The 12500-nt window shown below is 42.0% G+C and overlaps 2 protein-coding genes across 2 annotated transcripts in view; both read right to left on the reverse strand.

The window, feature by feature from the left end:
- LOC125032498 overlaps window positions 1-1224 on the reverse strand; it is a 4809-nt gene extending 3585 nt beyond the window's left edge. Inside the window, exon 1 of the mRNA XM_047623659.1 lies at window positions 1024-1224. Within this exon, the coding sequence (XP_047479615.1) occupies window positions 1024-1209 (186 nt within the window). The 5' untranslated portion in view covers window positions 1210-1224. The remainder of the gene's footprint in view (window positions 1-1023) is intronic.
- Window positions 1225-5383: 4159 nt separating this feature from the next.
- On the reverse strand, window positions 5384-12307 carry LOC125032469 (40S ribosomal protein S6-like). Its single transcript, XM_047623614.1, has 5 exons — window positions 12197-12307; window positions 8121-8325; window positions 7794-7939; window positions 6039-6242; window positions 5384-5875 (listed from the first exon to the last, which is right to left on the reverse strand). The coding sequence occupies exons 1-5, from the start codon at window positions 12200-12202 to the stop codon at window positions 5405-5407; spliced, it is 1032 nt and encodes a 343-aa protein (XP_047479570.1). The 5' UTR covers window positions 12203-12307; the 3' UTR covers window positions 5384-5404.
- Window positions 12308-12500: the final 193 nt, after the last annotated feature.

Below are 12500 nucleotides of genomic sequence, written 5' to 3' on the forward strand. Positions count from 1 at the left end.
ACGCGTATATGTCGCTCCCCCCCCCCCCATCTCTCTCTCTCTCTCTATATATATATATACACACACATATATATTTTTATATACATATATGTAGATATATATATGTATATATATATGCATATATATACATATATATATACATGGATATAAATGTATATATATATATATATATGTATATGTAATATACATATATGTACATAATTTATATATGTATATATATGTACACACACACACACAAACATATATATATACATATATTCATATATATATACATATATATGTATATATATATAGGTAGATAGATGGATATATATATATATTTGTGTGTCTATGTATCTATCTATATGTCGCCCCCCCCCCCTCTCTCTCTCTCTATCTATATTTCGCTCTCTCCCACTCATCCCCCCCTCTCTATACATACACACACACACACACACACACACACACACACGCACACACACACACGCACACGCACACGACACACACACGCACACACACACACACACACACACACGCACACGTACACGCACACGCACGCACACACACGCACACACACACGCACACACACGCGCACACACGCACACGCACACGACACGCACACACACACACACACACACACACACGCGCACGCACGCACACGCACACACACACACACACACACACACACACTCACACACACACACACACACACACACACACACACACGCTCGCACGCACACGCACACACACACACACACACGCACACGCACACGTACACGCACACGCACACACACACACACGCACACACACACACGCACACACACACGCACACACACACACACACACACACACACACACACACACACACACACACACACACACATACATACATATATATGTGTGTGTGTGTGTCTGTGTGTAAGCGCGTGCGTGTGTGCATATATTCATACACTCATATAAACTCGCAATCCATACATACATACCAAATGCCTCGAACTCAAAAGAGTCTCTCTCACCCATTACTGACCACGCGTGACAGCTTACCATTCCGAGGACCAAGAGAGCAAGGCACCACTTCATGATGACGAATTCCGTCACTCTTAACTCAGAGGAACCTTGCAGTAACAGAAGGGAGTCTAGTACAAGATTAACTGAGGTCTTCTTGCCGGAGAACAATGTCCGTTTACACAAAGAACACTTGTCGGTGAACATCTGTGGTGCGTGTTTCATATTTCCAGGTGTTGGCTCCCTCTATCACCCTTACGTAATGTCTTTCTCTTCAAAGACGTAGTTTCGAAGTCAATAGGCGGGTTTTTTTCATTAATTGAATAGGCTTTCAGAGGGAATTCAATATGCAGTTTTTTCACGAATTCAATAGGCGTTTTTCCACGAATTTTAAATAGCCGTTTCTCTACGAATTTAATAGGCGTTTCTCCACGAATTCAGTAGGCGTTTGGAAGGATTCAATGCCAAGATCCAGCTCATTATTAATGTGAAATTGGTTGAGGATAGAATTAATATTTTCTTTTTGGTGTGTGAAATAGTGGAAATACTTGATTACGAACGTGAGTAAACTTGATAAAGAATAGGCACAAAATTCCTTCATATCACGTCTAACGCACAAGCCTTTTATGCCATAATATGCACAAGGCTTACTTTGGTGACTTACGGTGCAGCAGGTGAAGTATAGCACCTGATAAATGGTCAATATTTAAAACATAAAACAAACAAAGTATCCCTAATACTATAGGAAAGCGTACTAGTAAAAGAGGTATAGAGGGGGGCGAATGGGGCAAGGCGGCGATTAGCAAAGGGGGGGGGGGTCAAATGGAGGGTATTTATGTGTATGAGGAAGGAACTAACGGTAGAACTCTAAAGTCGCCAACTAAGAAGAAGGGTGGTTGGACGAGGGCATGTAGAGTTTTAAGGGCAAGTTAATGGTGGTAGAAGGGGAGGAGTAAACTGAAGAAAAAAAAATGTAAGCCAGTGGTGAAGAAAGGCGCAGATAACCATGCAAGGGATAGTAGTTTGAAAGGGAGGTATATAACGCAGTGTTTTCGGATGGACAAGTAAAGAGGAGACAGAGAGAAAGAGAGTGAGGGGAAGAAATAAAACAGTAATTGAAAATCGGTCCTGGCGATGTGTCAGAAAAGTCTCTTGGAGGCAGGCAATGGAGGTGAAATCAGGTCAGTGAGAACGTAAATATTCCAGTGAATGAGAGCCATTATGAAGCAATCAGTGGATGATAAAGATAGACATGGGGGTCGGAGAGGGAGAAGAACCGGGGGAGTGAGACAAGGGACCAGGGAAAGGTGAAGGATCAGGGGGACGTCAGACGGGGGGAGGATCCGGAGAAGGACACTGTTGGGACAAAATGGAGCCATGGGAGTATCAAAGAGGAAGGGGGGGGGGGGACGGGAGAAGGAGGGGAAGGGGGGACATGAGGAGGATGGGGATGGATAGTGGCAGTCACTTTGGATGTAGTGGGAATGGGAGTAGAGAGAATCGACGGTTGATGAGGGAGCGGGTGTTCTCTTAGGTCATAGTTGGGAAATTTTGAATGTCTTTAAGAGTTTTTTGAAGGTGGGTTGGGTAGAGAGATCTGAGAAACGAAGGCTTTCTTATAAGGAGGAGCAGAGGCATGGTGGAACGTTTAAATTGCCTAAATGTAGAATGAGGATGAGGGGCAGGCAGCGGGAAGTTGTAGAGATTGGATACCTGCATATGGAATGACAAAAAAAAAATGACTGGGGAGAGGTAGGAATGGCAAGGGGGATGGTAAGATATACTGGGGGAGGTGCAGAGACATCTTGGGACAAAGGATGATGAGCGGAGCGAAGGACAGCGTTGGAATAGGGAAAGAGAAAAACCTCGTCGCCGTGCCTCCTGTTTGGATTCGCGTGGAGGCCAAGTCTGAATCTGACAATTGTTACCTCATATTCGAACTTGTAGGTATGGCAGCTCCTATAAAATACATTATGGGAGCCACCGCAATCGGCTCACCAGAACAATTAGAAGTCATGATCAAGTTGGGTTCATAGAGGGCAGCGGGCTGTGCAGTGGGTGGCCAAAGCAACAATATTTTTAACATTGACGGGATGAGGTTGATATAGTCTGATAGGGCAAGATTCTCAGCCAATATAAACCTCATAGGAGAGGCCATGTCTACGGAAGCTAATCTTGGCAATATATTACTTTCGGTCTCAGGGAGGAATAGTGAAGCACTGTACTGACAATGCATCATAGTCAACGAGGCAGGCAAGCAGGTAGCTTTCACAGGCTGACCAGTCCTTGTCGTATCAGGGCAGTCAGTGAGATGGAAACATTTCCATTACAAATAATAACGGAGAAGTGATGCTGGGCAAGACTAGGTTTGCTAGTGTAATCATTTAAGATAGATAATGCACGAGTTTGGGACTCATCAACTCTTACAAGACGTGAATAATTGGAACGGCTGCGGAAGGAAGCTTTGCCTGCTTGTTCTCTAGACACTGTTGGGAGAGAAGGGTAGTCAAAGTAAGGGGCTGCAGAAGAAACAAAAACAAATAATTGATCCTAATTAGTTGGGCTGAAAAGAGCACTCAAAAGATCTGTAGAGATGGAAGTACTTAAAGGACGAGGACGGGAGGAAGAGGGAGTGGTGCTGAGCGTAGTAGTACTGCGGGGAGGTGGACAATATGGTTGCAGAGTAGTTATTTGGGAACCGAGGTTGAAAATGAAAACTGCTCGAGTCGATGGCTTTGGCCTGAGGCTGGGGGGAGATCCTTAACATTGGGCCTCATCAATTATTGATTGTTTTTTTTTGTGCCGCTTCAAGGTTATTAGAGGCACATTCAAAATATAGCGATAGGGTGGGGCTTGGCGGCGAAGTCCAAGGGTAAGAAGTTTTTTTTGCTACACGTTAACAATCTATAGTAACATTGCAGAGGTTAATGATGGGTAAAGGAGTTGACGAGTGACTGGGTTAAGGTAGGATTAGGTAAGGGAGGTTAGATCAAGCGAAGGCTACGTATGCGTCTGAGGAAGGAAAACAGGTTGTCAAAGTAGAAAGTGTGGGATTCCGTAAGGATGTCTGATAGGTTGGGAGGTCGGTGAGGGGAGGATAGGTGGGATGGAAAGCAGAGGCACGGGCTGCAGCAAAGCGTGGACAGGAAAACAATGTGTGGAAATGAAAGAGGAACATTACACAGGGAACCTAAGGGCGGATCAGAAGGCGAGATCAGATACGAGTGTTAGAAGGGGGATGTCCAGTACGTAAGCGGGCGAGAAACGTCTCCCAACCTCTCTTCTGATGAAATGGAGCCGACAAGGAGATTGATAGTTTAACCGTATGTAATTTATTAGTGCGGAGACATGACCAGAAAGGTTGCCATCGGGTATAAAGGAAGGCTTTAAAGTGAGGGTAATAATCTGTAATACGTGACAAACGTAGTTGACGTGATGTGCACACAGTGGCGGAGTGATGGAAGTATTGTGGCGAAAAGGTAAAAATGAGTTAACGAGAAAGAGAAGTGGAGAGAAAATGGGGATGAAGAAAAGGAAAAGGAAGAGGGGGAGAAGAAAAGACTAAAATGAGTTGAGGCAAGGGTAAAGATCAAAGGCAGAGGGGTAATCCCTGGCCAGGTCTTCCAAGGTCTGCATGACAACGAGCAAGGGATTGGGAAGACGACCACCAAGGTAGAGGTGATCCCCCTATTTGGGTTTCAGTCTCCGTCTACTCAAATCTGACGACAATGAAGGGTATCGGACCCTGGGTATTACTGGAAAGAAATCACTAAAGATATCTATAAGACTAGTGTGTGCTGACAAAATTGTGCTGTAGTTAGGCCCTGGGTTTAATGTAACTATTGCTGATTACCTTCATTGTCAAACATTACCACTTCAAATTGGTTAGTCCCCATTATGGATGGCTTATATCTATCATCAAACTATTATCTGCTGTTAATAGAATGGGCATTAGAACACCCTTTTCTGCTGGGTGATATATTCATGGAGATTTGCTGACAGTAAAATGCTATGGCCTATCTAAAATCTGGTTCACGAATAAATTAAAGTATCTTGGCAGTTGTGTTGGATGCTTGATTATTCAAACTATTACACTAATCCAAAATGTAGGGTCTTCGCATCGCCCTTGAAACACCTAAAATCTACAAGTCCCCTAAATTGTAATAAAAATTGGTTTAGAATGAAAAATCTGGCAAATTGGTTCACCTTGCCGGAAAAAAATGTATATTGCAACTACTGATTAATTTTCTCTGCAGCAAAGAGGATTGCTTTTTAGGTTCTATGAAGACCTGCATAAATATCAAACCACAAGGACATGTATCAGGGCTGGGAAGCGGATATCAAGTCCTCAAAAGACATCAAATTGCACTCATTGAGGTTTTAAATAAAATATAAAAACTAAAGAGGAGGCTTTATTAGCTTATTTCTTTGCTCCCTTTCCCTTAGCAGGCTTCCCAGCGGCAGCCTTGGCACCGGCTGCGGCTTTTCCAGCTGCGGGCTTCTTGGCGCCAGCCTTGGCAGCGGGGGCCTTGGCAGAGGTCTTGGAGGCAGCGGTCTTCTTGGCGGCGGTCTTGGCGGGCGCGGGCTTCTTGGCGGCGGTCTTGTCAGTCGCCTGCTTCTTGGCTGCGGGCTTTTCACCAGTCTGCTTGTCAGTGGCGGGCCTCTTGGTTGCCGTCTTCTTGGCTGCGGGCTTCTCGCCAGCCGGCTTCTCGGTTCCGGACTTTTCTGAGGCCTTCGAGTCGCGCATGGAGGAGCGACGGCGGCGGATTTCTTCTGCCCTCTTCTCCCTAGCTTCCTTCTGTCTCATGGCAAGGAGCTTGGCAAATTCGGTCTTCTCATCCTTGTTCTTGGCGAAGCGTGCCCGCTTCTGGGCCCTCTTGAACCTCTTGCGCTGGAAGGTAGAGGTACACAATTTAGTTGGGATAATGAAAAGGAAAACTTATTGATTTTCAAGAACTTTTCTCATTAGCAAGGCCTATAAAACTTGGTTGTCAAAAGTCGGAGAAAAAAAATACTAAAAATGCCTGTCTTTAAATTATCCAAGAATCTCTCACCTGGAGCACAGTGGGTGTGATGAGCCTCTGGATCTTGGGAGCCTTGTACTTAGGCTTCTTGCCCTCCTTGCCAGTAAGGGGGCGCTTGATCACGTACTGACGGACATCATCCTCCTTGCTCAGGTTGAACAACTTGCGGATCTTTGATGCTCGCTTTGGCCCCAGGCGACGTGGGACGCTGTGGTCGGTAAGGCCTGGGATCTCCTGGAAATTGAAATCGATATAAAGCTTTCTACAATAATCTCCATAGCACATTACAAAACTATTTTATACCATAGCTTCCCCTAGAAACCATGGCAAAAATGTTTCCATGTATGATATCTGTTCCTTCAAAAATTTGCTTTGGACTTTTAACCCATTGGTGACGGGTGTAGAAAACTAAAACTACGCTTTGGCAAACCACGGCAACGCGCCGACTTTGAGTGCGTGAATTCGGTACATCAAGCCGAATCATTGCCTCGGTGCGCTTTGGCACGCCGCTGCGGTGGACAGCCTCACGCCACATTTTGAGCGTATTGTTGTGACGCAGTTACAAAGGGGTTAAAAGGTATTTGGTAACCTTGTTCAGGCTGTTTTGATTCAGTAAGGAAAAAAAAAAAAAAAAAAAAAAGGTTTCAAAGAGATTAAGCTACTGATTGGAATACTAATGCTTTACAACAATTTCACATATATAGCTTGAGGGAATAAAATCCACCAGGAATTTACATACAATTCATTGAATGCATCGAGTCTTGTGCAATTCAGATCTCTATGCATGCCATTACAGAAAGTGTGTAAGGATTGTAATCATCTGCCTAACAAAACTGACAACATATCCTTTTAGAATTAAAAGTTTGAGATTAGAAAAACTCAAAAGTTTAACTGACAGCTGAACTTAGCTTTACTTTTGCAAAATTTACATCTAGAAAGGAAATGAGTAAAATGAAAAATTCTATACAAATATTACCCCTGCCACTGCATCAGTTACTTCCAGATCTGACAATTCATTCCTAACAATCTTCTAAAGATTAACAGTTCATCAAACTTGCCAGTAGCCAAAGTACACAAAATTAACAACACTCATTTAAGTTCTATGAACATTTGATGCTTCTTATAATGGTCTAGCCAAAGTAACGACTACTAAAGAATATTTTCTTGACAAGTTAAAAACTGATCATTGTGCCAATGCAGAACGAGGTGAATAAAAATCATCTCCACCCACTATGTGGTTGACATTTTGATTATATCTATCAAATATTTTTCATCCAAACCTTTTTCTAAAGCCAAAAGCAAGGCAACAGGTTTGAAGAGTGTATTAAAGTAAATAATATATTGTATGTGCATGTGTCATAACATTACTCACATTTTTTCTTTTTAACTAAGTACAATTCACTAAAGTAAATGGTGTATATTCAAAATTAAAGATGCTCAATAACTTTCTTGACCGAGGACAACTATAGTACCAATTCGTAGTATTATATAATCTAGAATCCCAATATTTACAAAAATTATTCTATCTACAATAATTACATATCTGAAAATTCCATTCCATATTCATGTAGTAATAAAATACAAGCCTTGAAAAACTGGATTGCATCTTTGTATGTATGTGCACTACCTTTGGAGACCATTATATTGCTTCAATGAATAATATCTTCCATTAACTTCATTATTCAAAACCAATGCAAGGATTTAATATATTGAATTTCAAGAAACATTTAACTATAGTTTACCAAGGACAAGATTATGCTAAAGTACATGATAATAATTACTTACCCCTTCACCCTTCTTTACAATGACTACACACAAAACGGACAAGCTGTTGTCTACGATGCAACCGCGGACTGACTTCCTCTTTCGCTCTCCTTCCCTGCGTGGGCGGTAGCAAGAGTGGCCCTTGGAAAGCAGCAGACGTACACGCTCTGGTGAGAGAACAAGTCATTAACATTTACGCAAGTGATGTAATCCCCCCCCCCTCCAAATAATTAAAATTCATACCTCAAACCAATGAAATCAAATTTGTCCAGGTTTGTAAAAAGTGTGCAGACCAACTTGAAAAACAAATCTTAACCCCTGTTATAAGAACCATGCCCCAAAACTTACCATTTGTGAGGACACCCTGCTTCATGGGGAAACCTTGCTTGTCATTGCCTCCAGAGATGCGGAGGACGTATCCCTTCCATTCTTCACCAAGGGTATCTGCTTCTACTTCATGGCCCATGCGCTTCTCAAAGAAAACGCGCAATTTCTTGTCATCATCAAACTCAAAGAGCTTTTGGCACCCCGTTGCGGGGTAGGACACATTTAACTGAAAAAAAAGGAGAGTTGTTGTAGTTCAAAAATGCACCACAAAAGTAAATTACAGATGACAGTTGATGTTGAGTGTATACCTGCTGCTAATCAAACCATTTGGCTTCTCCTGCCCTACACACAACTACTATGCAGTAAATATTCCTAGTGATCACCCTTACAGTCACAGATTAATTAAAAATCCTGAGATATGATCCAATTAGCTTCATATGTATACGTTTATGAGGATGCTGCCTATGTATTAGTACACCCATGTTGGAGTAATATTAGATAAATCATACTTAGTGCCCTAACGAACAGAAGAGTATGACCACAGCATTAAATATTTACAATGTCAAGTATTAGCCTTGCATAAACATGTTACAGTATCTTTCCTCTTATTTCTATAACAGGCAAATTTCATTATATGAACCCCTTGGTGACGGGTGTAGAAAAAAAAAAAAAAGCTACGCTCTGGCAATCCATGGCAACGCTTCGACTTTGAGCGCGGGAGTTCGGTACATCAAGCCAAATCACCGCCTCTCAGTGCTTTGGCACGCCACATTTCGAGTGGTTTGTTTTCACGTTTATAGACATGACCCATCGGGAAGGGGTTAAAAATACAAAACGACAAGGCCATAAAAACCATTGTGCACTAAGACAAAATTAACACCAACACAATAAGGGTGTACAGAAGAGTTAAGTAACGGATCATGGTCTACAATCTTACAAGTACTTATTATTACTAATCAATGCATTAATCTAAAAACTTTGTCATTATCTATACCTGGACTTAAATATTCATTCTTGAGATCAGTTTCCAGTAGCTTTTCAGATATATATGAATTGGATAAAAGGAAGGAGACAACCATTTGAAAGGTCTACTCCTGAACTATGCCATAGATCACACCCGTAACACACACATTCCTGGCTTGGTCATGCAACATCCAGTCCTGAGAGGTCAACACCCGACACCCATTGGATCTCACAGGACCACCAAGGGATTCTATTACCCGATTCCCCAACTCACTCCGTCAATTTAAGATCCAGGATTTAGAAATCTGGGGTATTCTCACTAAGAATCTCATCTTGAGGGGGTCATTCCCCCCCACTATCCAGGCAGCTGCACAATCAGGGGGGGGGGGGGGGGGAATACTATGAGCTTATCTTATGGGGCATGGGCATATTTGCCTTCTAACATAGGAGTAAGGTGCATCATGGCCAAAATTGATGGATGAAAGTTGGTGCTATGACTAAAAGGTATTTCTTAACGATAGCAACGTACCCTCCCGAGACGAAGTCCCAAATCCAGGATAACATGAAGCCAAAATCCAAACCTAACCTTTCCTACCTTTTATTTACTCCCTAGACAGGGGGGGGGGGCAAAACCTAGTATACCCCCCTTCATTAACACTTCGTGCCAACTTGTAGAAAATGAAACATTAAGAAATGTGGCTGTGTAAGGGTGTTGAGGCTATTTTCATCATTTCCCGGTAAATATGAGGCTGCTGCAGATATACCCGTGTTGCTTCTCCCTCTATATTTGAATGCTCTATAAGATGGCTGTCCAAATTTCCCTATATCTTGGTTAATGTTACTGAGAGCGACACACAAAGTACAACTTAAACTCTAGGATTGGATCAAACAATTCAGTGAGCTTCATGCCAATAATTTTTCCCAATCCTAACAGAGCTGCAATGCTGGCCTGACCTGGCAGAGAGCAACTTGGTGTCAAATCAGGGAAACTGGATAATTATTGTTATAACATGTAACATGCATTACAATAAATTACAGTTCCATTTGAAGATTAATCTTCGGTGCAATCTTAGTTTTTGTATATGCATCAGTATTATTCCAACACACACCAACAATGGCAACACACACTTACAAAGCTGCCATAAGGAGGGAACAGAGACAAAGAAGGGAAATAATGCAAAAATGCTTCCTAAGTGACCACATGCCATATTACTCCAGCCAAATACTTGGGGGCACCCCTTGGAACCCACAAACCTCACATTAACAAGAAATGATTCCAGGGAGCCGTCCTACTGCTGTATATCCGTGACTCGAGACTCCCAACCAATTCGTAAGAGTTGGTCTCCTCTTGGCATTTGTGTGTCCTTTTTGACTGGTGTTCTTTGCCTGTGCACAACTTCATTTATCTGGAGAATTTCTTCTTAAGACACAGCCCTTAGTTTCCTCATCTTGGAAGTCATTATGTAAATATATACTAAATGTGCCTTCATGATAGGTATGTAGAATAGTATACTTCAGCCCTTAAATAGCTGCATTTAATTGTTTTATTGAAATACCATGGAAATTATGCAAGTGAATTGTCAAATTGCTGTACAATGGATTAACTTGATATAATGCACAATACACTTCAGGTCTGGTTCACTGTTTTTCATCCACCCACTTATAAAATGGTTTCTTGCCTTGCCTCCTGTTTATCAACTATGGTTATGTTAACAAGAATGATGGAGATAGAGGGAAATGGACAAAGCCTTCTTATAGAGCACAAGAGAGTAATATGCAACAGGTACAGCTGCTCTGGCCTCATATTTAACAAAAAATCATGAAAACATCCACTGCATGTTGCCTCAGAGAAAAAGTCCACAACACCTTCACAAAACCAGGGTTCTTAATGTAGCATTTTCTGCAAGTGCTAATAATGGGGGATACAGGGGTGCTTCCCCCCTTGTCTAGGGAATAAATAGAAAGTAGGAAAGGTTAAGTTTGCACAATACCCTGGTTTTGGGCCATCTCTGGAGGTCATTCTCAGCAACAAACCTCAACTTCTACCTCAAAATTGGGCCAAATGACTTTACTAAAACCTATTTAACCCATCACTGCCAGGTAACAAAGCCCTGAGCATGATAAAATCTGGCAAGGGCCAAACACTCAGCGCAGGAGTCCGCTACATCAAGCAGAACAACCTGCTACACGCACTCTGGCGCGCCGCAGTGCAAATAGGCATACCGCAGAGACCAACTGGTCTGTTATGACACCGGTACATGTGACCGGTCTGTAATGGGTTAAGTAGGTAGATATATTATACATTACAAAATATTAAACTTCTTAAACATGTGGCAGAGGTTTCATGCCTCTTGAACAAAAACGGAACAAAACCTCAACAGCTACACAGTAAGGCAAGGACAAAAAATAAGCTGGTCATGTCATAGCAAGTTTTAAGACTCAGAACAGCCATTTTGAAAGCCACAGAGTAACAATTTACTTTTCTACAATTCAAGAATGTACTAATACTCTAGAATATCTACTTATTTGGACACTATGTAGAGAAACCTAAAGGCAAGATGCTGTGAGGATATGTTAAGGCTGAATACTTAAACGGATTGGATGACGCCAAAAGGAAGGAAAATGAGACACTAATGGAGCCGATTTTAAGAGTCCAAGATACCAAAATACATTTACATTTTACAAAACCACTCGTTCGAGATGGATAAGCTTGGCGAAAAGTGAAAAGCCTCGATCTTTGAAATTGCATTTTCCACCACGTCGATAACACGTTTTCCAACCTCCTGATGGCATTTCCACACCCTGCCACTTATTCAACACATCCGCTATTAAACCACAGAGCAAATTCCCTAAAACGCCCCTTTTAAAGCATCTTGGAAAGCTAACTACGACAAAAAACCTGAAAATCTAATAAAACGACAGACTTTCCTCGGTCCATTGTGGTCTCTCGACGCCACAACGTGTTTGCATGTCACATGTAAACACACCGTATTTTTCCGAATTTCTGCCTTTAATACCCCACAAGCACTTCTCTTTCACATACAGTATTGAAAAGATATATAACATTTCCATCGTCTCATCTGAAAAAACGAGGAAAACCCTCCAGAATACACGAAACTTTGGAAAAAATATACCTTCATGGTGCTCGATCGCCTCCACTCGCCATGCGACACACCGGAAAGGATCTCGCGCTGGACGAGAATCTACGAGACTAACGCAGACGGTGCATCTTTTCAAAAATCGCTTTGGTAAATAGTACGTTTCGTCAATAAGATTACGTAGGTGGGATTGTTTATTAATATGTGATATATAAGTGATGTATATTTTTTTCAAATTTGTTCTACTATTGGTATAATACAATTTGAAAAAGATTTCATAAATGTACTACCGAACAAAGCGGGTACGAGCCCTTGGAAATTATTTTTCACCAGGAACGGG

The sequence above is a fragment of the Penaeus chinensis genome, chromosome 14, assembly GCF_019202785.1.
Source record: "Penaeus chinensis breed Huanghai No. 1 chromosome 14, ASM1920278v2, whole genome shotgun sequence".
NCBI lineage: Eukaryota > Metazoa > Arthropoda > Malacostraca > Decapoda > Penaeidae > Penaeus > Penaeus chinensis.